Here is a 26,331-nt window from a genome sequence, read left to right as displayed (position 1 = left end):
GGAGATTTGCAATGCTGAATGCTTTTAACAGCAGAACTGCAACAACTAGGCCTCATCCTCGACCATTCCCCCAAAAATATTCAACTGACCCGGAGTCGCCACCCGGCAGCCCCTCCTCCCATCGTGCGGATGCCACTCCCACCATCCGGCAGTCACTCCACTCCGCCGGACATGTACGCCCATTTTTGTTTTGGCATTGTTTTTGGCCGCGTTGGCGTTTTGTGCCTTTTGTTAAGACTCCTTTTCGCGTCCTGCCACTCAGGCCCCAGCCCGCATCCCCTGCCTCTCCGTTGCCCACATATTCTCAAACTGAAACAACAACAAATTTTAAGGTAGAAATAAAAAAATTGTGCCATATGCCGGACGCAGGGCATTGCGATGCTCCGGCCACGTTTCCAGGGAGAGAGAACAGGATAAGTGGGGTGGTTCGAGAGCCTTCCTTCTGCCTCCCGGACGAGCGGACGGCGGAGAAGCACAGCACGTCCTGCGCAGGCGCCGTAAGGATGCCGCCCGCCTGGCATTGGCTTCGTCAAGTTTGGAAGGACTCCGCCAGGTAGAGACACAATCGCCCGCTGCCCAATTCCAGCTGAACGAAGACGCCGACTGCGCTGCCGGCTGGCAAGGGGCAGCCAATCGGATAACGGTACACGCGATTATATAAGGAATGCGGCTGCCATTTTGGACCCGGGCCTGGGCCCGGCCAGGGGACATGGCCACGCCCCCGCTGATAAATAATGAAAACATGTCGTCCGCCCCATTGAAAATAAACTCTGAAGTTAGCGAAACTCATCATAGAATTCTTTATCACAACACCACGCGCGCTTGTCTAGTTGTGAAATCTGTTCGCTTTCGCGTTTAGTTTCGACAATAGTTGAATGCACCGGGCATATCGTGGGGAGTCGCCATAATCTCGTCTGAGAATATCGGAGATATCGGGAATATCCAGACATCGAGTTACGGTTACGTCCACGCAGAACACGGATACGAGAGGCGAGCGATAGTCGGAGCGGTAGAGCGGTAGAGCGGTAGCGGTACGAAGCGGTACAAAATTTTGGATTAAAGCCTACTTGTATATGCATACAGAGATCCTGCACCTGATCAGCTAAGAGCCAAGCGACGGTCAATATAAATAGTCTAGTGTTTCAATTCTACACACTTCTTTCCAAATATCTGAGTATTTTCAAAAAGTATCTTGCTTGGCTCTTGGCTTTTTGGCCAAAAACGTATAGCCGACGCCAAATCCCTAAAAAACAAAAGGAGGTGTACGGTTCCGAGTGCGTGATACTCTTAATAACCGCCGGAAATCCACAAAACCGGAAACGGAAACGGCAAGGCGGCGGCTAAGCCAAAGAAGTGTGGTACGCACATAAGTAGGCAACATTTTTTTACTGTGCTTTTTTTCTCAGTTTCTCGCAACGCGTCCCCACACATACACGACCAAAGTCAACTACAAATAAATCAAATAATTCAATTAACTGATTACCCAACATATTCCGAAGAAAGTAAAGAGGATAAGGGCTGAAAAAAGTGATAAAAAGTGAAAAGAAGAAAGGCCCGACACAAAAAATCAACGGGCGAGAGATCGCGGCCGTGGAGAGTAGAAACCAAGTGCTTTTTATTTGTTGATGTCCTGCATGCAGGACACGCGCTAAGCCTGTCCCAGTAAGTGCTTCAAAATTTACTCGCCAACCACTTTCGACGCCTCCAGGGCGTTCAAGCTGGAGGAGGACTTCGTCGGCGGCTGCATGACAATGTCGATGTACTCGACGACGGATAAAATGAAAATGTCAGCGCCCAGTTGTTTTCCTGGACGCTACAGTCCCTCCTATCGGAGTTCGGAGCAGATGCGCCGCTGCATGCCAAATCCATCTGTAAGTATTTCCCGGATTATTCACGGATCCTGGTGGGAGAATCAAGTAGCTGTATCAGGAGCCTTCTGAAGGAATCCTATCTGCAGAGGGCACATCTTCGACCCTACAAAGTGTATATTTCTCTCCAGGACTACTTTCCGAGTTCATATAGCCCTATATGCTTGTCCGTCGGTATGTCTGTCAGTTTCTAGAGACTCAGTGTTAATGCTTAGGGCCTAACTGACTATGTTTCCTATATTGATGGACTAAGTTGCCTAAACTTTCGTTTTTTTATAAAAGAAGTTCAGCACTAAAGTCTAACCAAGAACAACATCTTACATAGCAATCGATGTCACTATGCCATGATATATTATACAGTTGTCGAAAAGATACTAAAATCCAGAAGAGAACCTCCCTTTCCAACTATTCCTACTTTCCTACTATTATTGAGATATATGGCTTGTATGATAAGATCCCTAACTAAGATAGGCCTTAGTTGCCAATACCTAATCAATTTAATAACTTACGTTAAAAATAACCTGTCTAAAGTAAAAATGAAAAGTCTCCTTCATCTTAAAATCAACTGGAATTGGATAAGATGAACAACTTTTACAAACTGAACAATAGAAGAATCTCAATCCCTTCATAAGACTCAAAGAGGAATCCTGTTACAAACTCCCTTATATTTTCCCTTTTCTACTCTAAAGTCAATTTTCTTGGTTAGTAAAGTCGCAGGCATTCACAGTCCTACTTTGGTGCGGAAACCACAATGAAAATAGGGAAAGTCGCTGCACAAATAAGCCCTTTGACCCGCAACTCGAGCCCGCCTTTCATTCACTGGGGCCACTGTGTACTGTATCCTGCATTCCTTCGCTGAATGGAAACCCAGTTATGGAAAAGCAATGGAAAGCCCCTGCCCGTGTGTACCTGGAGCTCGGGGAGCCGTGTTTTTCCTGCCTGAATGCATTAATAACGAATAATTCGGAGTATTTGGCAGGCGTCTCGGAGTTTGCCAGTCACTCTGAATCATTTATGAGCTCTGAGTTAAAAATTTAATGGGAACACGGCCAGACATTAAATGGTTATTACTGACAGTTCTCAGACAGGTTTATTGATGCCAGTCTGTTGGTGGAACGAATCCGCAAAAAATTGCAAACAAAAACAGGAAGCGGAAATGACGATGGAGGGAAGCGGAAACAGATTCTTTGTCGAGCTTCTGCTTGTTTTTCCATTAGTCTTAATTATGGGAAAGTGTCCCCGAAGTTATACAGATTTATGGCTCTAATTGTTCTCACTAACCAAATAAATCATCCCGATAAACAGTCCACCAGCCTTGAAAAGTTTCATTTGAAATTCATTTCATTTGAATTAATTATTCAGCAATTATTTGTTTGCACTACTGACCTCTGACCAGCTGGAAAAAATACAAAATGTCAAGGACCTGCTACCCGAAACAGTTCTTTTAAATAAAATAATTGAAATAAAAACATAGCTGCCATAAAAAGCAAGTGGAACAATTTATGAATGCAAAGTTTTTGAAAATTAGCTCGTCCTTTTTGCACCCTTCAGCTAGGGCGTAAAATGTGCATAAAAAGGGACTCGGAAAATGGGGAAAATGTCCAAGAAGCGCAGAAAAAAGGTGATTGCCTGAACAGGTGAACACTCGCCGGGGTGGGGTGGAATGCCGGGCTTTTCATCCCCGAATTTTCCACGAAAGGGCTCAAATTAATCTGACAGAAAGGCACTTTAAACAACAGAAAAAAAAATCACTTCAAGTGTAGTCCTGTTTAGGGGGAGAACAACTACATTTGCTTATCGGATTTATCTGGAGTGGCACCCCCCCTCAAGTTAGCCACTTTTCGGCTTTTCGCATCCCGCCAGCGGACCAGGACGAATGATCAAAGCACCGGATTTATAGGATTTATGTGCTACCCTTGACTGGGCATTCGAGGCCTTAAAAAGCGGACTTCCTCGGACGAGGGCGAGGGGTGGAAAGGACATACGCGGCGGGTGAGACGCTTTTTAGCTGGTTACAAAACAAAAAACACTTAACGCCTTGCAGTCCATTAAATGGAAATTTGTCGCCGATCCGGGAAACTGGGAAACCAAAAACCAGGAGACACCAACTCCTCGGGGGGTGAGATTCTCGAGGGGTGGAGTGTAGCACGGGAAGGTCCTTGAATTGTTTACCAGTTGCGTTAAATGGACAGCGGCGGCGTTAATTTGATTTAAATATTCATAAACTGCATTAAATGACTGGGACAAATTTATTCGAATTTGAAGCGAAAACAATTGATGGGAATTTATTGAAAAAAGTGTATCACTCAGGTGCGGGATTAGCACTTCCATATGTGGGTCTATAGAGGATTACGGGAGAAACACTATTAGGGCAGTCGGATCAATGCGGGCTTTAAAGTAAGCCATATTTATTTAAAATATTACAAATGTACCTGCATTTTTGATTTCAATGGAGTCTCTACGAGAGAAAGCCGCCGGGCAGCCCTAATAGGTATGCTATAGAAATTTGTAGAGGAAGCTTCTCGGCAGAGACAGGATGTGTTCCGGACATCTTAGAGTTTAAAAAGGGAACTTTTTATAGAGTTTAAGCCAAAAACAAATAGATTGGTATATAATTGTCCCAAAAGCCCAAAAGTAAACCATCAAACTATAAATGAAACAAAGGACTCTTAAGGTCTGTTCATTGATTTGAATTTAATCGGGCTTGCAGCACTGCTCCAGTATTTAAAAGTTTGTTTGGCGGGCCAAATCGATAAAATTAAGCATGCAGCAATGCGTATCTATGTATCTCACATCATGAATATTATATTCCGCAAAAAATAAACAAAAAAAAAATACAAGACACACGGACACACACACGTGATGTTGAAACTCACGTGGAGAGTAAAATAAAATACCACACAAATAAATAAACAAACAAACAAGTGCGAGACACACAGACAGAGACAGAGATAGAGCGAGAGGGAGAGGGAGAGCGAGAGGGAGTGGAAGTGGGAAAGGAAAAAATAACAGTTCACTTGATTAATTTTTCACACTAATAAAGAATTTATGTGCAAGTGTCAACCTGCAGAGCGCCCTCCCCGTGTGTGCGCGTGTGTGTGTGAGCAGGTCAAGACGGAGTTAAGCTCAGAAAATGGCCGCCTCCCGCCTTCCGCTTCCTCCGCCGCCCGGCGAGGATCCCGCTTGCAGATGCCCTAGGTCGTGGTTGGCATCGGAGCGAGACGGCCAGATGTTGCATAATTTGATGAATGACTGCGCATATTAATTCATAAATTAATTTACTGCCGTGTTGCGGTGCAAAATTTATGGCTCGCCTCGCTGGCCGACAAACTGTTGCCACTCCTCGGACCAGTTTCTCCAAAACAATTCCAAAGCTCATTTGTTATTGGTCCCTGCGCTCCAGGATCGGTTATGGCTCTGGCACATCCTGTAGGCTTGCCAATTAAAAGCTACTTGCCCATTCCCTCTCTACCCTTTTAATATTTGTTGCTGCCACTGCTGCCACTGAAACCTGTCATTTGCGCTGTTCGTGAAATGGGAGCACGCATAAACGCGGCCATTAAACGGACAGTCTCCCCTCCCCCACGCCTGCCCTTCCCTCCAGTTCCTGCCAACTCCCGTTACCGAGTTCCACTTGCAAGTGCAAACAAACCGTTGCTTCTGTTGTTGGATTATTTGCACAACGCCCCCACCTGCCACGCCCCCTTGAGTGTGTCGCACACCCACAATTTTGTAGCAATTTTAAGCGACATGGCCAAGACGTTCATTAGGAATGCACAACATTTTGATTTCTACAATGGCCGCCAGTGCAGGCAGCCAGTGCTGCCAATGCTGCCAATGCTGCCAGAGCCGCCTGGTTATTGCGGTTCTTCGTGGCGTGGGAGGGAGACGGCGAGCTGGCAGCCATGGGGGTAGGGAACTGGGGGACTGGGGGATCGACTTTGTCAGGCCTTCGAATTACGCCTTTCGCCTCGAAACGTGAGTGATGCCATGTGGGCTGCTCTCCTCCTGCCACCCAGCACCCAGCACCCAGCTCCCTGCTCCCTGCTCCCTGCTCCTTGATTCCCTGCACGACCCAGCTCTTTCGTTTTCCTTGTGCGGCGTTTTGAAGTTTTGTGCGCATCTAAATAATTGATTAACTGAAAAATTCGTGCGAGTTTCGTGTACGAGGAGTTTTCCTCTCGAAGCACACACACACACACACACACACAAATATATACATATGTAGATGTACACAGAGATGTATGTGTGCAAAATCGATAAGACTGGAATAATAAAGACGAGGACGACGAGCAAGACGATGTCCTGTGCCGAAAAACTTTTGATATTATTTATTTAAAAAACCAGCTAACAAGGCGCTGGGAGGGGGAGGGCGCGAAGGGAAAATGGGGTAGAGGAAAAATCGATGAGCAAGGACCTGGTTAAAGCCAGATGCAGCTGAGAACAGAAACTTTAAGGATATAGCTTAACCCTGCGTCCTGTACTGGCAATCATTTCTATACACACTACTATCGATGTTTGTTCCGTCTTTTCAGAGTCGTTTGTTAGAAGATGCTTCCCTATTATGCAATTCGTGGTCAGCACGTCAGAATGTAAGTTATTCCACAAAACCAAACCAGACATCAACAATACATACGTTATGTATCCACACCAAAATATACACACATATATTTGAAACCTACAATTAGACTTCTCTTGACTTGATTGATTTTCCTTTCCCAAAATTCCTTTTTGATCTCTCGCATTCTCTGATTTTGGAACCGCCGACTCTGACACCGACCTACAGCATACAGCATACAGCATACAGCATACAATATACAGTATCTAGATACTATATCTATGTATCTAACTCTTTGTTTAATCGAAAATTCAAATTGGATTTGGGTGATTTGTTGTTGTTCTTTCGAGTATTGTTTCGATTGTGTTCTTGCCGACGGACCAGCCTCCCTTCTTAAATCAGTGTCCTTTAACTCTTAACCGTGTCCTTTCTACACTTCAGGGTGATATCTTTGCGGGCATCAACGATGGGATCCTGAGCAGAGCGGAAGCCCTGGCAGCCGTCGACATCCAGAAGCACCAAGCCCAGCATGTACATAGCCAAATGCCCTCCCAGATCAAGCACGACGTCATGTACCACCACCACACAATGAGTGGGCCCCCGCAACGTCCCCTCCAGGTGAGTGTTTTTTAAAGTATAACCCATGTAGCTCTAGAGGAATAGTGATATCTACTGCTATCGACCCTTTATAGATCTAAGAGTTCCACTGCAATTTTCAACTGCGAATAGTTTGTGGTACTCTTACCGTAGTATTCTGTCCAGTAATCCCAGGATATTCTCGGGCATTAGCAAGCCCCTCTTTTAGTTTTCGATTAGCTCTGAGCCAGGACCTTCTGTAAACCAGACCGGAAGTTGGTCTCCCATCACTACCCCACCCTCCTCATATTAGTCCCCGTCCGGAATGCTGGAAATTATGAAAGTCACTCCCTGATGAGAGCCAGTTGGGGGTAATGGGAACAGGAACTCGAATCGGATTCAGTATCGAAATCGGAATTGAAATGGAAAAAGGATTCGGGATTCAGGATTCAGTATGGGAATTGTCGCATGGGGACAGTCGGAGTACTTCAATTTCCGTTTTCGGTGGTCACACGCATGTCTACCCACGGATATATATGTGGGTTCGATGTATGTATCGGAACATGGGCAGGCTTGTATGTACGTGCGGTTAATTTGAAATGTTTCTTTAATAAAATTAAAATTGTGACGTGTAAGCCTTCTGGGAACGCGCCACGTGACGGTCGTTTGCCAGGTAAGCACATCATGATTCGTGTCGTTAATTGTATTGTACTTCAACTCGAACCCCAGAGCTCGAACTCCACTCGACGTTACTTCACTCCGATGGGTGTAGTCCGAAAAGTGCGCCCAAAAGGGGACACAGGGCCCGGAATTACGCGGCAAGGTGGTTGCTGTTCCTCTATTCCTCTATTAGAGGTTGATTGTAATCAAATTACACAAGCAACCTGTTTCGCGGCCACGGCACTGGGAACATATAGAGCGACTTGGGTAGTCATAGTTTCTGGGGTTTAGTCCAGAACCAGCCATATCACGTGCAACATTTCACAATCCCACCTGAATCCCTGATCTCCCCAACAGTTGTCTCGATTTTGGGCTAACTAGTTGTATCTTTTACCCCATGCTGCCCCTCTTTTCTCTCAGTGCAGCTAGTTGTAGTTGCTCTTATTACTGGTGCTGGTGTGGCAAGTGCTACTGCTGTTGCTGTTGCAGTTGCCACTTGTTTTCGGCACAATCGAGCATGACGAAAGGGCGCCCCGTCCACGCGCCGCCCGCGGTGGTTGTTCTGGTTGTGGTTCTGGATGCGGCCCACCCTCGGAGTCCTTGTTCCACACTCCGTCCCGTAAGCAAAATAGCAGCCAGTACTGCGTCCTGTTCTCCGGCGGGGATTCCCTCCTGGCACATAACCCATAACCATTCCCAATTGCCAGCGCGTGCAGTCTTAATTTTCGGCAAACACACTCGAGTCCCAGGACTCTGGGAGAGCTCAGGACTCAGGTGGCAGGACCACCACTCAGCCACTCAATCACCCCGCCAAAATCTCCGATTCGATGGCTAACAAATTGGCTTTTTATGGTTTTCTAAGTGGAGGGGGACTCCCAAAATTCCCAAACTTCTTGAATTACAATTAAACAAAAAGCCAATCAAAGTGGAGCGGCTCTGGCTTTAAAACTGTGTCCCAGAAATAACCCTTTAGTGGGAGTTTTGACACATTGCGTTAACCGCAAGCAGGTCCGTCACCTGGCCCGCCCAACCATCCACCACGCGCCCGAGTCCCACATCAAATATTGAGACCCTCGGACACTGCCAGCCATGTGGGAATGGCGCCATCTGAGTTTTCGGTTACTTTTCATAATTTAAACGTGTTTCCTAATCTATGAACTCTGGCTTCTAATTTTTGCACACCGAAAAACGTTTTATTAAAATGCGAACGTGGGGATCAAGTCAGTATGGCGGGTCGAGTCAGTTGGGCGGCTGGGGAGGCGAGTTTGGCTGCTGATCGGGGGCAGGATCCTCCCAGGATTCGGAGGGGTCCGCTTCGCTGTTGGCGAGGTTGGTGCGACTGCCCATGCGCGTGTCAACATCCAGACGCAGGTCATCCAGTCCTCGGGAGATTCCTCTGAGCTCCTCGAGAAGCGCCTGGCTGTCGCGATAGATGGCTTCGTACTGAAGGGCTCGAAGCTGGCAGCTGGCATCGTAACGGCTCAGCTCATCCTGCAAACGCGCCATTGATTCTTCGTCCAGGTCCACCAGTCCGTCCAAGTTAGCTGCAGTGTCTGGTGTATCCGTAATGTCTAGGGAGTCTGTGATGTCTAGAGCGTCCGCCACGTCAAGAAGAACTGCTGCAGTGTCTGGCGTATCTGTAATTTTTAAATTGTCCATAACGTTTAAAGTGTCCACAACTTCTGGGGAAAGGGTGACGTCTTGATGGTCAGTAATGTCTAAAGCGTCCATAACGTCAAGAGCAGTGCCTAGAACCTCTGTGGCGTCTGAAGGGTCCGTAACGTCTAGAGAGTCTGTAGGGTCTGTAGGGTCTGTAATGTCCGAGTCAGAGCTTGCCGTTACAATGCCAGTGTCAGCTTGGCTGTCATCGAGCAGATTTGTCCGCGCCACAGCCGCCCTCACCTTGGGCTGCAGCATCAGTCCTCGGACGCCGGGTCCATCCACGTGCTGATCCTCAACCTGAGGCGCTACCTTAGCCTTTGGCTTCTCCGATCTCGATAAAGCGACCGACCGTGCAAGCCTGCTCCCCGGATAGTTGTCCGTCTTCCTCACCTTCACCTTGGCAGTGACCCACTGGGTGGACAGGAACTTCTTGGCTGGCGGCTCCGGATTCTTCCGGGACTTCTCCCCAAGAGCCTCCCCAGTCTGGCGCTCTGGGCGGGGCACGCGGTGCCGGTTTATAAAGCGACGTTGACTCATGTCCGGCCAGGAGCGGCAGGGACGGCAACCGAGGGTACGACGTGGCAGCATGTCTCTTTGTTAACCAAAAGCTTTTTTAATTTTGCATCCAGAAATCTGGCAATGGGAGAGAACGAAGAATTCTTGTTTGATTTTCACTCTTTCCAAATTAAAATACTTTTCGAATTTTACACTTTTAATTTTGTTACTTTTTAGCTTACCTTTTACAGGCATCTGTTTACTACAATGATCTGGTTGGAAGTGAGGAGAATCCCCACCCGAAACTGGCACCTCAAAACGGAACAACAGCCGAGCTCCTTTGTTTTAGTGTTTTAACAAAACACTAATTATGCCTAACTTGCCGAGAAACTCTTTGGCGAAGCCCTGAAATCAAAACTCCATTAGTGGCGGTTCAAACAGCTAATTGTGCCTGAAAAGTTGCAGGACTCCTGCAGGCCATCCCGACACCTGAACCCCTTGAACGAGAAAGGACAGAGGGCGTGATGGGTGGGGTGGAGTGGGCTGTCAGAAAGTCTGGTAACATGTGTCATAATCGTTATGCCGAAAGACAGAAGTCCCTCATACCCCAGAACGTTACAAAAACTCATTAAATTAAACTAATTTACGAGCAGCCGAGCAGCCCCAATCCTTTCAGAACCCAGGGCCTGGCAGGTCCTGGCAGGTCCTGGCTGCTTCTCTGATTATGATTATGATGCCGATTGCTGGTCCTGTTCCGTGTTCCAGTTCCTGTTCCGGTTTTCATTGCTTTTTCCGAGCATATGAAAAGGCAATTATGCGGAGAGACTCGAAAGGGTAAACACGAGTAAATATAATGCTAATTAAAATAATCATATCCATCATAAAGCGCGCTTCCCGGGGAGGGTTGCCTGCAGTTTCTCGGAGGCTTGTTGTCAGGTTGTCGGAACATTTGTAACAATTACGACAGCAGCAAATATCCATTATCAGTTTCCGTTTCATCCCGAAATGAGCTCCGGCAAGGACTCTAGCTGTCGGCAGGATGCTGGCCACTTCGCTGGCATTTATCACAGATTTCTGCAGGACTCCGATCGGTACGAGTTCCGAAACTTTTCAACCCCCTTGCCCGGAGTCCAAACAGCCGGAGCAAAGCCAAAAGCAACAGCAAGCACACTTAATTCAATTTAAATTACACTTACATATTTCCGGCGAGACCGCGAACGCGGGGGATACGTATCCTGTCCATTAGTATTTGCAACATATGGCTCAATTTCCCCTCAAATCGTTTTCCAGGCACGCACAGCCCGCAGGGATACACGGGGAATAATAATGTTTAGATGGGCTTTCTGGAAAAACTAAATAAATATAAAAGGCATAACGTGGAGGGGACAGCTACTGGGGCAGCTACTTCGGCAGAACCAGTTAAGAATTCTAGGGAAAATCAAAGAAAAAGCAGAATAGGGTTAGGGTTAGGGAGTCCTGCTATTCCTGGAGTCCCCTATTTCTTTGAGTGCACTCTGAACTCAAGCTCTAGTTCCAGTTTGCGAGTTCAACCACAAGTGGTTTGTCGTATTGATATTCATTTAGTGCACCTGTTTGATTTTCCTGTCCCGTGCTAGCCCGCGTCCTGGCTCGGCTCCCTGCCCTCGTCCTTGTCCAAAATTTGAATGTGCGGTTGGCATATTGTTTAGTAAATATCGTTAACTTAGCATTGCCACTCCACACGCAACCGCCGGCCGGAAACTCCACTTTCCACTCTCCACTCGCCACGCCCACAATTTCCTGGCGGCGTTTCTTTGTTTTTGTTGCCCGGCGGCGACAGGCGACAACGGTAAATATTTGTCTTTTGTGCACATTAGAAACAACTTACCGCTAACTAGGGTGGCCCGTTACGATTTCCCTTTGGGGTTGATCACGAAACGAGATTCCCGGTTAGTTAGTTCCTGCTGAAACAGGTAGTTCTTGCCCAAAACAAGTACTATTTTAAGTAGCTCCCATCTCTGAAAAAACGATCGTCCAATTATCGATTGCTGCCTCGTTTATCGTCTGGCTTTTTTACCGTAATCCCATTCGAATCCCATTTGCAGGCGGCGGGGCAAATGGCCAGTTATCGATTACGCTGTCATTTATCGCCGGATTGATTGACATAATTAAATGTGTTACCATATTTAATGCTTCCCCGACAGTAAAAACACGACTGCCGCCGCAGAAACTCATCAAATATAGAAGAAATTATGATTATTAATGCATTAACTTTATTTAGTGTCCATTTAGGTGAAAGTTCAATGGTTCTGCTCTCCCTCTCACCGACCTGCCGGTCTCTGTCTGTCTGTCTGTACTTGTTTTTTATTTATTTTATTATATTATTGGGTTTGTGCAGAAAGCTTTGTGTCATCCAGTGACAATTTACTGTCCCCATTTCCCCCCGTTCCCTGTTCACCGCTCCTTGTTCCTCCTTTCGTTTATTTATTTATTTAGTTTCCTTTTCTCCATCAATTATTTAGGCAGTGTGTGCGTGGGTGTGTGTTAGCCATGCTTTCTTTCCTGTGGAGGGACCACTCTCCACTTTTTTATGGCCACAACAATCGAAGACCGAAAAAGAGACCCGAGTCCTGGACATCACTCATACGCCAGGTGGAACGCCAAAGTTGGCTCCTTGGCTGCAACTTAATGGCTGCCGCCCCCCTTCTGGGCAAATTGCACTTTCCCTGCAGCTCCTGAATTTTTAATGGCGCACTTTGGGCCAGAACTACTTCTGGCCCTGATCGGAGCGACTTGACTGATTGTCTAAATGGCAGATTACAATTGTCTACAGGGGTGAACCTATTGTCGGACTCGAGCTAAAAGCCAAGGGGGAGTACAAGTAATAGAGCCCCCCTCCAAAGTTCTTCTGAGTCCTCCTTGAAAAGGGTTTCCCTGACAGTTAACAGGTTAACCTGCTTAAAATGCACATCAACGCATCGCTTGACCCAAAAAGCCACCCCTCAGCCTCCGTATAATATGAGACATATGTAGATGCCAGATCCGTGTCCAGGCCGTGTCCTGGAAAAAAACTTTACAATTATCAGTTACAACTGTGACGAAGGGAGAAAATATGTTTATTTTTTCGGGGGGCTGGCTTTCAATAAGACTTTTATTCGCTTACAGCGAAGTGAGCATCAAATTGATCGTATTAATGCCCGTAACTAGTTTATCCCGCCCAGCGGATTATACACGCAGATTTCCATTACACAATATTTTGCCGAAAGGGGGTGGCAGGACGGCAGGATGGCAGGATGGCAGGATGGCAGGATGGCAGGTTGGCAGGTTAAGAGGGTTGCCTTCGGGGGAAGAGACTAAGGGGGTTATCTATCAGCCAAAACGGAACATTAATGCAATTTCAATGAACCCTAAACCCGAACTACGGTCAACACAGGGACTACGAGGGAGTACGGAGTACGGAGTACGAGGAACAAAAACAATAACAAAATCCGTGGAACACTCTTTTTCGATTTGTGAAAACCACCCAGATCCTGGCAGGAATCCATTCCCCCGAAGGGACACATCCCCCTGCACGGTCCCAGTCTCATATCCACCTGCGATGTTTGATCCGCTTGTTTTTATGCCCATGCCCATGCCCATGCCCATGCCCATGCCCATGCCCACATCGCACAATTTGTTTTTAGCTGCCAAGGGTTCGGCCAGGACCTCCTCGTCCTGTTACAGTGCTGCTCCCACAGGAATTCCCAGGCAATATAACTGAAAGCAAAAATGAAGATAACAGTCAGCACGGCAAGTGCAAATCCACCCGTCCATTTAACAACTTGTGCCACCCCCTGCTCACTGTCCCCCCTCCCTCTCCACTGGCGCCCCTGCCCTCTGATCCTGATCCTTTGGCTAAAACCAGCTAACTGCCTTTTTACTTGGCGCGTCTGTGGGCGATTGGCGTGGCCCTGTTTGATGCTTGTAAAGACCACTTTACCCGCTATAATAAAAATAAATCATAATACTTCCCTCGCCCTCGCCCTCACCCCCCGGCAGGCAGTCACCCCTCGTGCAGCACGCCCCTGCCTACAGTGGGCTCAGACTCATGGTTTATGCAGCAAAAAATATGCGGATTCGGAGCGGAGGCTTGGCTACTTATGGTTTTTGAGTTTGATTGGGATTTCAGCGGAATCTTGGAGGACTCTTTCAGAGTTTAGTCAAGGACTGACGAGTATTTCATAGAGTTTAATGATTTATCTTCCATTCTTCACTTATTTCCTATGCCCACTGTGCCTGCTGGCGCCGGAGAGCTTCGGGATGCTGGCTGCGTATCCTGGAGGTTGTAACCCCGGATAATGTACTTAATGCATCTACATATTAATGTCGCACCGCCGAAAAAACTGGATGGAAGTGCAGGGGAAATCAAGGACGAGGGGGCGAAGGCGGAGGCGGTGGCGGAACCTGACAGGAAACCTGTGCAGCGCCCCCCTCGAGCCGCCTTGTCTACTTGCTACTTTGTATGTAATTTCTATTACCACCCCAGCCCCTTGGGCGGGCCAGGAATCCCCCGTGTGTCCTGTATGTCCTTGTGCGTCTCTCTGCGAGTGTGTCCTGTGTGTGTGTGCAGCGTGTCGTTGTGCTTTTTGTTCTTGTTTTTTTATTGCAGAGACTTGCGAGGCAGGCAAGCCGTGTGATTGCCACTTTCCCGCTTTTCCCTCGGCCGTCCCGCCTTTCCTTCGCTTTTCCTCCGCCTTTCCTCGCCGCCCCGCAATCGTCCTTCCATTCCCCTCACCTGAGTCCACCGCTGCACTTGTTCCGCCACCGCCGACGTGTGCGTGACATTAAAACACACGGAGAGGGTGACTGCACTGAGAGAAATCTGCCTAGAGTTATTAAATATCATATTTAGCTTATCTCTTTAGTTTCTTAAGTTTAAATATATTTTATGAAATAATATTGGGGCTAGAAGGTTATATTATCTTGCCCTCTTCAAGTTCTAGGACCTCTTAGGGTTATCTTTAGGCTATTACAGTCTAAGAAACCCCCATTTCCCCCAGTGCATGCGTGCCTCGGCAAGTTCCCCAGCCATATTGATATGTCTCCCAGTAGAGAAGGCCGGAAAACAGCCGGTAGAGCCGTAAGCCTGGGACCGCAATGTGTAAAAAATTACGAGCAACATTGAAGCAGGGAAAAATTAAAGCACAAGGATCAAGGAGCAGGAGAAGGCGAAGGACATGGAGAGGGAGCGAGCCGAGTGAAGTGGAGTGGGCGGGAAACATTGGCAGGTGGTTGCCGCAGGACGGGGCGAGTCCTTTCATTATTTTCGGGCCACGCATGATGAGCCAGCAACAATATGCTGCTGCCGTTAACCCTGAAACTTATTAGTGCACTTGTGCGTGCTAGTGAGTCCTGCCTGCGCCTATATCTTGGCCAAGTTTATGGCTCGTCTTTGAGGAGTTATGCACTTAGCCAAGATTGCCTGGCAGGAGCTGGAGGTGGTTGGCTGACAAGCACTACAATGTTTGGGACTACTCAAAAGGACATTTTATCCTAATCATAATATGGAGTAGTTCCAATATCGTCCTTAAAAAGAGTCCAGAATATCTAGAAATTAAACCTGTTCGCTATGTTTTTTAACCTTCTGGCCAATAAAAATATAATGGGAGTTCCTGCTAGCTCCCCCAAGGACCTTGCTTGTCCCGGAGTTCCTGATCGCCCGGCCAGGGAAAGGTGGAAAAGGTAAAAAGTAAAAGTAAATAAGGACGGGCCAGGACCTCACCACGTAACGCCGCTGGCAGCGCGTCTGTCGGATATAAAAATAAAATAAAATCTATTACGTGGCAAACCACCCTACATTTATGCGGCAATTTGTTGTTTCTTGATTGTGTCTGTGTATGGGTTTTACGAGTCGGTGTGTGTGTGTGTATTTAAGAGTGTGGGTGAAGTGTATCATTTTCCCATTTGTCGACCCCTTTTCGACTTCGGAAGGTCCTGCCTCGGAAGCTGCTGCCTCGCACTTTGTCTCAATTCCCAAAACTGTCGCCCCGGCAGTTGCAATTTATGAAGATTTGTGTGTGGCCAGAAAGAGGAGGAAGGACGACGGGCCCACCCCTGGGTGGGAAGCGAGTGCCAAGGACTCAAGGATCAGGACTCAAGAACTTTAACGGGGGTGATGGCCCCGCCCCTTCGATTTGCTTTCTCGGGTGCACTTGTTTTGATTTGTTTGGAATAATAACAGATGCTTACCGTTCTTATTATTCATTGTTAAAATTATTAACGCTTGACAATAAAAATTGGTATTTGAACAGCACTCCAAAGGTGCACTCATACTATGCCCTGCCTCCTCTCCTTGTGCACAGGACACTGTGAGCTGAGCTGTGCATGGGCCTGGGCAAATTGCAATTTGTGCAAATATTTATGTACATTGAAAATTACTCATTTGTGTAACACCAATTAATTTCAACAAACAGCGTCAGTGGCCGGCAACAATGGCCGAGCAATTTATAAAACTTTTGTTGCTCCTGTTTCTGTTCCTGTTGTTGTCCTTGCCTTTCTGGTTAAACAAATGGAGGGAAATGAGGTCCTTTGTTTCCCCAAAATAAACGATGCTGTTGCTATTGCCATTACTGTTGCTGTTTGCTGTTTGCAGTTTGTTGTTTGTTTTTGCGGTGCAGCCAGCAAGGATATGGTTAAGGATATTTGGGCACAGTGGGGATGGGGGCTATAATATTGAAAAATTGAAAAATAACCTTCAAGACATTATAGTGGAGTTCTTACAGGAATGAACTATACTGCGGCTCGTTAAGGTGATAATGAAGGGTGGCGACCCCAAGGACCTTACCGGACTAATGCATTCCCTTCAGCTTCAACTCCAGTTCGTTGGAGGACAGTGGGGATAGAGTATATGATACTGACAAATATCCTTCAAGTGGGGATGATAATGGGGATGAACTAGAGACAGCTCGGTAAGGTGCACCCAACTCTCTAATCAAGGGTGGTGACCCGGAAGTCCTCACGTCCAATGCATCCCCTTCAACTTCAACTTCAACTTCAACTTCAACTTGTTTACACTGCAATTTTTCAAGCGGCACTAACAAATTGCAACTAATTAGGGTGGCCGCTCAAGAGGGATATCCAGGACTCTTGAGTTTTCCACTCAATCGTAGATAATAAGAACAAATTACTGGGGAAATGAGCCCGGTGATAGAAGTTACTTCTCGTACAGTCAGCCTGTCATTTTCATTCGGCTAGTTTCTTAAAAAAAAAAGGTCGCATCCCTGATTCAAAATTTGATTCAAAATTTTTACGCCACCGCAAAAGTGACGACGACGTCCAACAGTCCGGTCCAGTGAAGAGTGCAGTGCAGAGCCATTCCAAGCCTCCCAGGTTAGCAGTTCCTCGCAGTTTCCGCGACAAGTTCCAAGGAGTTCCGACCGGGCCGACATTACCTTCCTTCCACCGCCAACCCCTGTGTCCGGTGTTATCCAGCTCACATCCTCGTCCGGAGAGCATCCGTTATCCGGAGGGACTCGTAGGTGCCCAACCACCATGATAGTCTCGTCGAGAACCTAGCCTAGAAATCGCGAGAGGTGGCCGCAAGGACTGCGGTGAGAGAGGGAGACAGTGAGCGAGCGGGGCCAAAGGACGTTTGTTGAATGCCCAGTCGAGTGACGGGGAAGAAACCACACAGACGGGCCGAGGATCGAGTCGGGAGGACTATGGTCTAGAGATCGGAGATTCGAATACACATCGACATACTATTTGGGCGTCAGACGACACACAAGGACACGAGCCTTGAGGTCCTTGAGAAGAATTAAAAATTATAGGTGAAAAACAAAAAACCACTACGATACTGATGCCACAAGGATTCAGAGGATTAGGAGAAACTGAAACAAGGACGAGACAGTCTAAGAAAAAGGTTTACAGAGATAAATTCGAAAGTTTAGCGACAAGTATCAGGATTTCGTCGTGAAATTCCGGGAAGCGTTCACTGAGAAAGAGAGTCATCTGCCGGAGAGGAAGTGGAGATCTTCGAGAGCACCTGCCGAGGATCCATACCCCCAAGTTGGTTTATGCCACCCCAGAGAGTGGGTGTGTCCACAAAAAACAGGCCCAACGGCGTCCCAAGCGGTTCCGCGCACCCAGCCGGACAACGTTGCCGCGGCGGCGCGTAAGACAGAGTCCATGGCGGAGGTGCTCAACCTGGACAGCATCATCTCCCGGCTGCTGGAGGTGCGTGGGGCTCGGCCCGGAAAGAACGTCCAGCTGTCGGAAGGCGAGATCCGGGGCCTGTGCCTCAAGTCGCGCGAGATCCTGCTGGCCCAGCCCATCCTGCTCGAGCTAGAGGCCCCGCTCAAGATCTGCGGCGACATCCACGGCCAGTACTACGACCTGCTCCGACTGTTCGAGTACGGCGGCTATCCGCCCGAGTCGAACTATCTCTTCCTGGGCGACTACGTCGACCGGGGCAAGCAGTCCCTGGAGACGATTTGCCTGCTGCTGGCCTACAAGATCAAGTACTCGGAGAACTTCTTTCTGCTGCGGGGCAACCACGAGTGCGCCAGCATAAACCGGATATATGGCTTCTACGACGAGTGCAAGCGCCGGTACACGATCAAGCTGTGGAAGACCTTCACGGACTGCTTCAACTGCCTCCCCGTGGTGGCGATCGTGGATGAGAAGATCTTCTGCTGCCACGGCGGGCTCAGCCCGGACCTGACCTCCATGGAACAGATTCGCCGGATAATGCGTCCCACCGACGTGCCCGACCAGGGCCTGCTGTGCGACCTGCTCTGGTCCGATCCGGACAAGGACACGATCGGCTGGGGCGAGAATGACCGGGGCGTGAGCTTCACCTTCGGGGCGGAGGTAGTGGGCAAGTTCCTGCAAAAGCACGACCTCGACCTCATCTGCCGGGCCCACCAGGTGGTCGAGGACGGGTACGAGTTCTTTGCCAAGCGCCAGCTCGTCACCCTCTTCTCGGCGCCGAACTACTGCGGCGAGTTCGACAACGCCGGCGCGATGATGTCCGTCGACGACACTCTCATGTGCTCCTTCCAGATCCTCAAGCCCGTCGAGAAGCGCAAGAAGTAGTCCTGCCCCATTTCCAGGTCTGCTAGCTCTCCGACTGCCAACACATCCGCGGCCACTTGGGTCGTGGACATCGTCACTCCTCCGATTCTGACACATTCCTCACACACTTTCCCTTTAGATTGAGGTTCAGCTTGCAGCCAATCCTGATTGCTAGATTTGTCTGTCGTCAACTGGATCGAAGGAGAGCCTCCGCCCTCCGGCCCCCGGCCACGCCAGTGGGTCCTGATTCGATGTACTGATGGTTTTAATCCGCGCTTTGGTTGTATGCATGAAGCAAATCGATTTGATTTCATTTGAAGAGTTTGGAAGTCTTAAAAACGTGTTCTAATGGCCTTACTAAAACGCCTATTGTGTTTTCTTTTCGTTGGATGGGTGGGGGGGAGTGGGGGGCATTGGATGTCCTTTGCAGACGTTGAGCGCCCGCCAAAGTATGCTACGAAAAGTCACCCACCAAGCCCTGTTCCTGTCCGAAAGTTTTCTCCATTTCGTTGTCTCTGCTCGGTGACAAAAGTCACCGCCATAATATATTAACACTGCTAAAAAATTAATGAACAATAACAAAGCACACACACAAGGACACACGCGGGGCAGGAGGTGGGCGGAGGACCTCGCAGACAGACAACAAACAAAAACAAATTGCGCCAAAAACGCTTTATTATGTCAAAACAGGAGTAAAAAAGGGAAATAGAGAACAAGGATGACAAAAAAAGGAACTGAAACACACAGAAAATTACTTTATATATATGTATATGTATATGGTGTGTATTATATAATGAGGTCATTTGCGCGAAAACAATCTGGGGAAGAAAGGCCCGCTCGAAGGAAGAAAGCCAGGAAGACGGCAGGTGAAGCTCAGAAGAAGAGAGGCCAGCCTGATGAACAAATGGCGAATAAATAAATTATCCTGGAGAACTGTTAATAAATTATGAAGCAGGCCAAGTACTTCTGGGGAGAGTTTGCTTTGAGGCCTTGAATAAATAATAAAATATAGTATGAAACTGTCCTATAAACATGTCCTTTTCATCTTAAATCCTAGCAATAACTCCATTCTTGGATGGAAAATAGAGTTTCTATCTTACGAAGGCTTAAAAAATAAATAAAATATATTTAAATGTCCCACAAACCCTTTCAAATGTAGAATTCTACCAATACCTTCATTTCCCCCAGTAATTTCCCCAGAATAATTACCATTTAGCGCTACTCTTTAGATTATTTCCCATTTAAAATGGCGTCTTTGCACTCACTCTCTCACACACACACACAGACATGTCTCATACTTGCAGGTATTGAAGAGTGCTGTCTGTATGTCTGTATGTGGGTGATGCTCAGTTGACGTCGCTGCTGCAGAGCCACACTCTGCTACTCTGCTATATGCAGGGCACACGTGCGTGTGTGTGTGTGTGTGCCACTATATGTTGCAACTGAGAAAATCAATGCGGACAACATTTGGCAATTTTGAAGCTCTGTTTCCATTCTGTTTCCGCTCTCTGTGTGCTTTGTTTGCTTTTTTGTGTGAATTTTTGGGGAATTGTCTTCTATTGTTGCATTTGATTTGTCCTGCGGCAGGAGCGCAAGGAAGCGTCCATGCCACACCCCCAAACACGCAGCCATCTCACTCTGTGCCAGTTAGGAGCCTTTTTTCCCTAAGTCCTAGATCCTCGCACCAGATCCTGGCCCACCCAGATCCTGGCGGCAAGAACAGTCAGAGCGCGGGTGTCCTTTAAATAATTTTATTAATTACAAATTATGCGCCTAATGAAGTGGCCAGCAGGGGGACTCTGACGCTTAGTTAGCACGGGGGGCGTGAGTGGGTGGTGGGTGGTGGTTAACGGTAACGGTAACGGTAAAGTTAACGCTCGCAGCGACATCGACATCGGCATCGGCACTGCCCACATGAATTTTGTATTAGCTTCAGCCAACCACAATGCAGCGCTACGGGTTTTCGGCTACGGAGGACTCAGGACTCCACGGGTCCACGGCCAAGTCCTTCCATCCGAAATCCTCACGCTCTCTCTCGCTCTCGCCCTCGCCCTCGCCCTCGCTCCAGCCCCCAACCCGTCCCACTCTCGAGCTCTCTGTCTCTGCAGAGTCCTTCTCGTTCTGGCCCGTTTTTGGCAGCGTTTCCGATTCCGTTTATTGTGTATGCGCAGGGTGGTTCCGTACTCTCTGCGACGACAGAGACGGCGCTACCCGGCCGGACAGAGACGGGGCGATGCGGCGCTGCTTCGCAGCGGGTGCGAGGAGCTCGGCCTGCGTGGAAAAGAGAGAGCCAGCGCCAAGGGTGCAAACCAATAACCGTCAGACTAATTTTGGGATTGGTTTATAATTGAAGAGTTTGCCATTGTGTTTCGGCTGCATCCTTTTGGGTTGTCCTGGGGAGGGGTGCTCGACGGGCAGAGGTGTGTGCAGGGGGTGCAGGGGGATGGTGTTAGCATCTACATAGTTTTTCCATCTACATAAACACACTCACTAATACATACGGCCAGTGTCTTATTGTTCTTCATAGGCCTCCATAGTGCTTATCATTTTAGAGTTTTACATAATTGGCACACGGGTATCCTACTGTCCGGGTGTCCTGCTGTCCTGCTGTCCGGCTATCCCACAGTCCGCCATCCGACTGTCCGGCTTGTGCCCGAGCGGGGGCGTGGTATCCTCTGTACATAGAAAGCGAGGAGAGCCGCTCCAGCGCTCTAAACACTAGTTTTACCCGCCCGACTGCGCCACATTCACAAAAAGATAAATAAATATGAGGACCCCCTCCCCAGGACGCGCCGTTTCGCTCACTCCCGCTCTGGCAACTCATTCGAGGGGGAGGCCACAGGCAGAGAGAGAGAGAGAGAGAGAAGGGCGGAGGGAGGCCGTCGGGAAAGAAAGGGAGAAAGGCTGTTTGGCGTTTTGTTGTAGCATACTTTTCAGCTGTAATCAGTTTAAATGCTTAACAAAGCAACGCAAAAGGATCGGAGGAGGAGGACAAAGCTGCCGGAGGAGGAGGAGGAACCAGGAATAGGAATAGAAACAGAAATAGGAATTCAGGAGCAGCGTGAGGGCAGGAGGGCAGGAGGGCTGGAGGAGCACTAGGAGCAGGAGACAGAACTGCTGCTCCAGCTTTTTAGTTGCTATTCATATTTGTATAAATAATTGAACGTTTCTATAAATATTTGATGGCTAGACAAAAGAGTTGTGAGCGCCTTCGTATCCATATCCCTATCCGTATCCGTTTCATTTCATGGCGTTTCCTTTCCAGGATCCCTGCCTCAAGCAGCCTGCACACCTGAGGGAGAAATAATAGTCACACCCTTAATCAGACAGTCTTTTAATTAGTTTTGTTTGGGGCTTCCATTTGCCATTTCCAGCTTAAGCTCAGGATGATGAATAATTTTTCGATATGTGGCTTCTACCTTTCTGTCCCTCACTGTCTCTGTGTTTTGGGCCTGATTTCCTGTTCAATTAAAGCTGCCAGTACACGCACACAAAGGGATCCTTAAACTCCTTCCCAGCCCGCCACCCGCCACCCGCCACCCGCTAGTCCCTCGAAAGGTAGCAAGTGCAACTCAAGTACTTGCTGCGAAAAGGGTTGTCAGTTTGCTGGGCAGGCGGGCCGAGGGGCGGGTCGACAGGTGAATAAATGGAACGGGGGAGCAAAGGACTTTAATTAGAGGTAACTTTAAATACATTTCCTGTGCCATGAGCGGAAAACTTTACAAATTATCTGCTTAAGCGAGTGTGTGTGTGAGGATAGCCCTCTCTGGGAGGATAATGGATGGCCCGATATTAACCAAAGGATAATTGTATGCAAAGCTCTCATTATTACATTGATTTGGAGATTAATTTCTGTTTGTTTTTCTGTTCATTGTTTCAGATGCACCACTCCATGGATCAGCTGGACATGCTGGATCCGACGGGCTCGATGACCACATTGGCGCCCATCTCGGAGTCCCCTCTAACGCCAACACACCAACACCTGCACGGTTCCTATCACAGCATGAATCACATGATGAGCCACCACCATCCGGGCACGTTAAGTGGCCACACGGCGGGTGAGTTGGAGATCCGTGGGGCGTCCTTCCTGTACCCTGTACCCTGTACCCAAAATCTCTTCCTCCTTCCGCTTTTCAGGGCACCATGGACACTCAGCGGTACATCATCCTGTTATCACGGCGGCAGTGGCAGCCGCTGGCCTGCATCCTGACACCGACACCGATCCCCGAGAGCTCGAGGCGTTTGCGGAGCGTTTCAAGCAGCGGCGTATCAAGCTGGGTAAGGTTTACTTATCCCATGTAGGAAAGCAGTAGAAATATCTCTTCTTTCATGTCCTAGCATCTTTATGTCCTGGATCAGGAATTACGACCTCTTTCGAGGCCCATATCTTTGTCAATATTTGAGCTATCCTTGAAAGGGATACACCGTTGTAATTCTAGTAAAAATCCCCATTATTCTGCATCAAAATCTGAGAAGGAAAATTTTTATCGAATTTCGATGATTTTTAATGATGGTACCCCTTGGAAAATTTTCAAAAAATCGATCGAATTTTAGGTCGCCAGTTTTTGATGCAGAACGCAAGTACTTGGTGTGTAGAACTCGGGAAGGTATGCCATTTTGGGATCAGACTTCTATTGGCTGAGTTATGATCTTGAGAAGCTGTCAAAATATCACTTTTCAGGTTCTATCTATTTCATGTCCTGGAAATCCTTGGATCAGGAACTACGACCTCTTTCGAAGCCCATATCTTTGTCAATATTTGAGCTATCCTTGAAAGGGATACACCATTGAAATTCTGGCAAAAATCTCCATTATTCTGCATCAAAATCTGAGAAGGAAAATTTTTATCGATTTTCGATGATTTTTATGATGGTACCCCTTGGAAAATTTTCAAAAAATCGATAAAATTTTAGGTTGTCAGTTTTTGATGCAAAAAGCAAGTACTTGGTGTGTAGAACTCGGGAAGGTATGCCATTTCTGGATGAGACTTCTATTGACTGAGTTATGATCTTGAGAAGCTGTGGAAATATCACTGTTTCATGTCCTAGCTATGTATTTCATGTCCATTGACATAATTTTCAAAAAAACGATGAAATTGTTGTTTTGTGTTTTCGACCCTAAAAGAGTGAATCCGAAACTCTGAAGTTGGAAAGGTTTGAAAATAGGTAGAGAATTAGTTATGGAGTCGAGAAGTTGGAATTTATGATAAGTTTTGTTGCAAAAATTTAAAGTCCCTCTCATGTTCCTGACGAATTGGTCCTCTGAATCCTTCCAGGTGTCACGCAGGCCGACGTGGGCAAGGCCCTGGCCAATCTAAAGTTACCTGGCGTCGGCGCGTTGTCGCAGAGCACCATCTGTCGGTTCGAGAGCCTGACACTGTCCCACAACAACATGATCGCCCTGAAACCGATCCTCCAGGCGTGGCTAGAGGAGGCCGAGGCGCAGGCGAAAAACAAGAGGCGCGACCCGGATGCGCCCAGCGTTCTGCCGGCGGGCGAGAAGAAAAGGTAGAAAGTGTTTTAATTGCCACGGTAACCGCATTCCTCCCTCCCCTTCTCCAAACCCCACCCTGAAACAACCACCCACCTGCCCCTTCTCAGATTCAGAGAGCAAAAATTGGAAGAAAAAAAAGTAGAGTACCTGGAATCGAGTTTGGCAGAGTTTTTCCTGAGTTTTGTTTTGTTTTGTTTGGTAAATATAATAGAGGTGCTGCCACCGAACTCGATCTAGCGACCAATATATGTACATATGACGATTCGAATATAATCAACCCACTCCCGAAACCGATTCCAATAACGAATCCGTTCACCGTCCGTTCAGGCTAGGGCCCCGCTTCTAAAGTAATCTATATCGAGTCTTTTTTCAAGAAAAAGGACTTCCATTGCGGCACCTGAAAAGCGTTCCCTGGAAGCCTACTTCGCCGTCCAGCCGAGACCATCCGGTGAGAAAATCGCTGCCATTGCCGAAAAGCTGGATTTGAAGAAAAACGTGGTGCGCGTCTGGTTCTGCAATCAACGCCAAAAACAAAAACGTATGAAATTTGCCGCACAACAACACTGACAATCAAATAATACAGCCACACAATTAGGTATAGTTAGTAGTGTAACACCATCAATGACTGGCCACGGTTCGGCGGGATTCGGATACTGATAGTCGTTTATGACGGCGGCAGCAGCAGCAGCAGCGGCGGCGGCAGCGGGAGCGGGAGCGGTAGCGGGCGGAGGAGCGGTAGCGATGCAAAGTGCGGCAGGATCAGCAGGATCTGTCGGATCATCGTCGTCATCATCAGCAACAGCAGCAGCAGCAGCAGCAGCAGCGGCGGCGGCGGCAGCAGCAGCAACAGGCCCCCTCCCGGGCGACTATTACCTTTAGTGATTCTAAATCTGATTCTGATTCTGATTCCGATTCCGGTATATAGTATACATATATACAGATATAGAAAGAAACCAAAAGATCCAGAAGCGGCAGCAACGAACAACAACATCAGCAGCATCAGCAACATCTGCAACATCTGCAACATCAGCAACACCTGCAACATCTGAAACGGCAATAAACACAGCGACGTTGATCCTTCTTCACAACTCTAACTCTCTTTCTCTCTCTCACTCAATAATCAGCCAAGCCAGCAATAAAATCAGTAAACTTAATAAAACAGCCAGAAAACTAAAATAGCAGCATACACCAGAAACTATACGAATCTAAAGTCTAAAGTCTAAAGTCACTTGTCCCGCACCCACCAGCCCATGTCCTGCTCCCACATCCTTCCCCACACCCACGCCCACAACCCATTTTAAGAGAAACTCTCGAGTATAAAAGTAATAATAAATCGAAGAAAATGAGAAATCAAGATGAAGGCAAGAATACAAGAATTTTTTAGGAACGAATAATGAAACAATGGACCAACATATCAAACGCAATAATTTATTGAATTGTATAAGAGGAAAAGGTAAGCTGGCATCGGAAGTCGCCGCCCTATCCCTACATATGTGTTAGCCCCGAAAACTGAAACTAAACCCAAACTTTGTATCCTGTCTGTTGCAGAACAAAAAGAGCAAAACGAAGAACAAATTGAAATGATAAATCAATTGAACACGGGCCTTCCTTCCCCTCCAAGCAAAGCAACCAAATGAACGAAACCCAATCTGCTACTGCCCAACAACAAGGATACACAAGGAGACACACACACTACAGATACAGCCACAGCCACAGCCACAGCCACAGCCACAACTACTTCTACAACCACACAACGACAACAACAAAGACCAAAAGAATGCCAAGAAATTGCTTCAAGTGATCCGATAATAAGAATCTAAGCTTATAAATCTAAGGGAAGGAGCAGCAGCAACAGCAGCAACATGGGTTGCATGTTGCAAGTAGCAACTCAGACCCCACCCACACACCCACACCCAAACCCACACACGAACACTAGCCCCAGCCAGAACATGAGGGATATGCATTAGCCACTGTATATATACTATA

General features: G+C 47.7%; 3 protein-coding genes across 6 annotated transcripts; 2 read left to right on the top strand and 1 right to left on the bottom strand.

The window, feature by feature from the left end:
* The first annotated feature begins 696 nt into the window (after positions 1-696).
* LOC6503732 (inhibitory POU protein) lies at positions 697-25,798 on the top strand. Of its 4 annotated transcripts, none has more exons than XM_032452596.2 (9): positions 697-1,069; positions 1,407-1,871; positions 6,404-6,460; positions 6,868-7,044; positions 22,733-22,910; positions 22,990-23,130; positions 24,128-24,359; positions 24,726-24,883; positions 24,941-25,798. In XM_032452596.2, exons 2-9 carry the CDS (start codon positions 1,746-1,748, stop codon positions 25,000-25,002), a joined length of 1,131 nt encoding a protein of 376 aa, XP_032308487.1. In that variant the 5' UTR covers positions 697-1,069; positions 1,407-1,745; the 3' UTR covers positions 25,003-25,798. The 4 variants fall into 4 exon arrangements, with proteins under 4 accessions (XP_032308487.1, XP_032308488.1, XP_014761059.1 ...); XM_032452597.2 differs by having other exon boundaries at positions 698-1,031; XM_014905573.3 differs by having other exon boundaries at positions 698-1,041.
* On the bottom strand, positions 8,831-10,135 carry LOC6503921. The gene is made up of 2 exons (XM_001963811.4): positions 10,062-10,135; positions 8,831-9,957 (listed from the first exon to the last, which is right to left on the bottom strand). Exon 2 carries the CDS (start codon positions 9,910-9,912, stop codon positions 8,902-8,904), a length of 1,011 nt encoding a protein of 336 aa, XP_001963847.1. The 5' UTR covers positions 9,913-9,957; positions 10,062-10,135; the 3' UTR covers positions 8,831-8,901.
* Positions 16,991-19,215, top strand: LOC6503731 (serine/threonine-protein phosphatase alpha-3 isoform). The gene has a single exon (XM_032452599.2). It carries the CDS (start codon positions 17,965-17,967, stop codon positions 18,871-18,873), a length of 909 nt encoding a protein of 302 aa, XP_032308490.1. The 5' UTR covers positions 16,991-17,964; the 3' UTR covers positions 18,874-19,215.
* Positions 25,799-26,331: the final 533 nt, after the last annotated feature.

This window comes from Drosophila ananassae, chromosome XL, assembly GCF_017639315.1.
Source record: "Drosophila ananassae strain 14024-0371.13 chromosome XL, ASM1763931v2, whole genome shotgun sequence".
In the NCBI taxonomy this organism is placed as follows: domain Eukaryota; kingdom Metazoa; phylum Arthropoda; class Insecta; order Diptera; family Drosophilidae; genus Drosophila; species Drosophila ananassae.
Note: the sequence above shows the minus strand (reverse complement) of the source record. Positions and strands in the feature narration are given on the sequence as shown.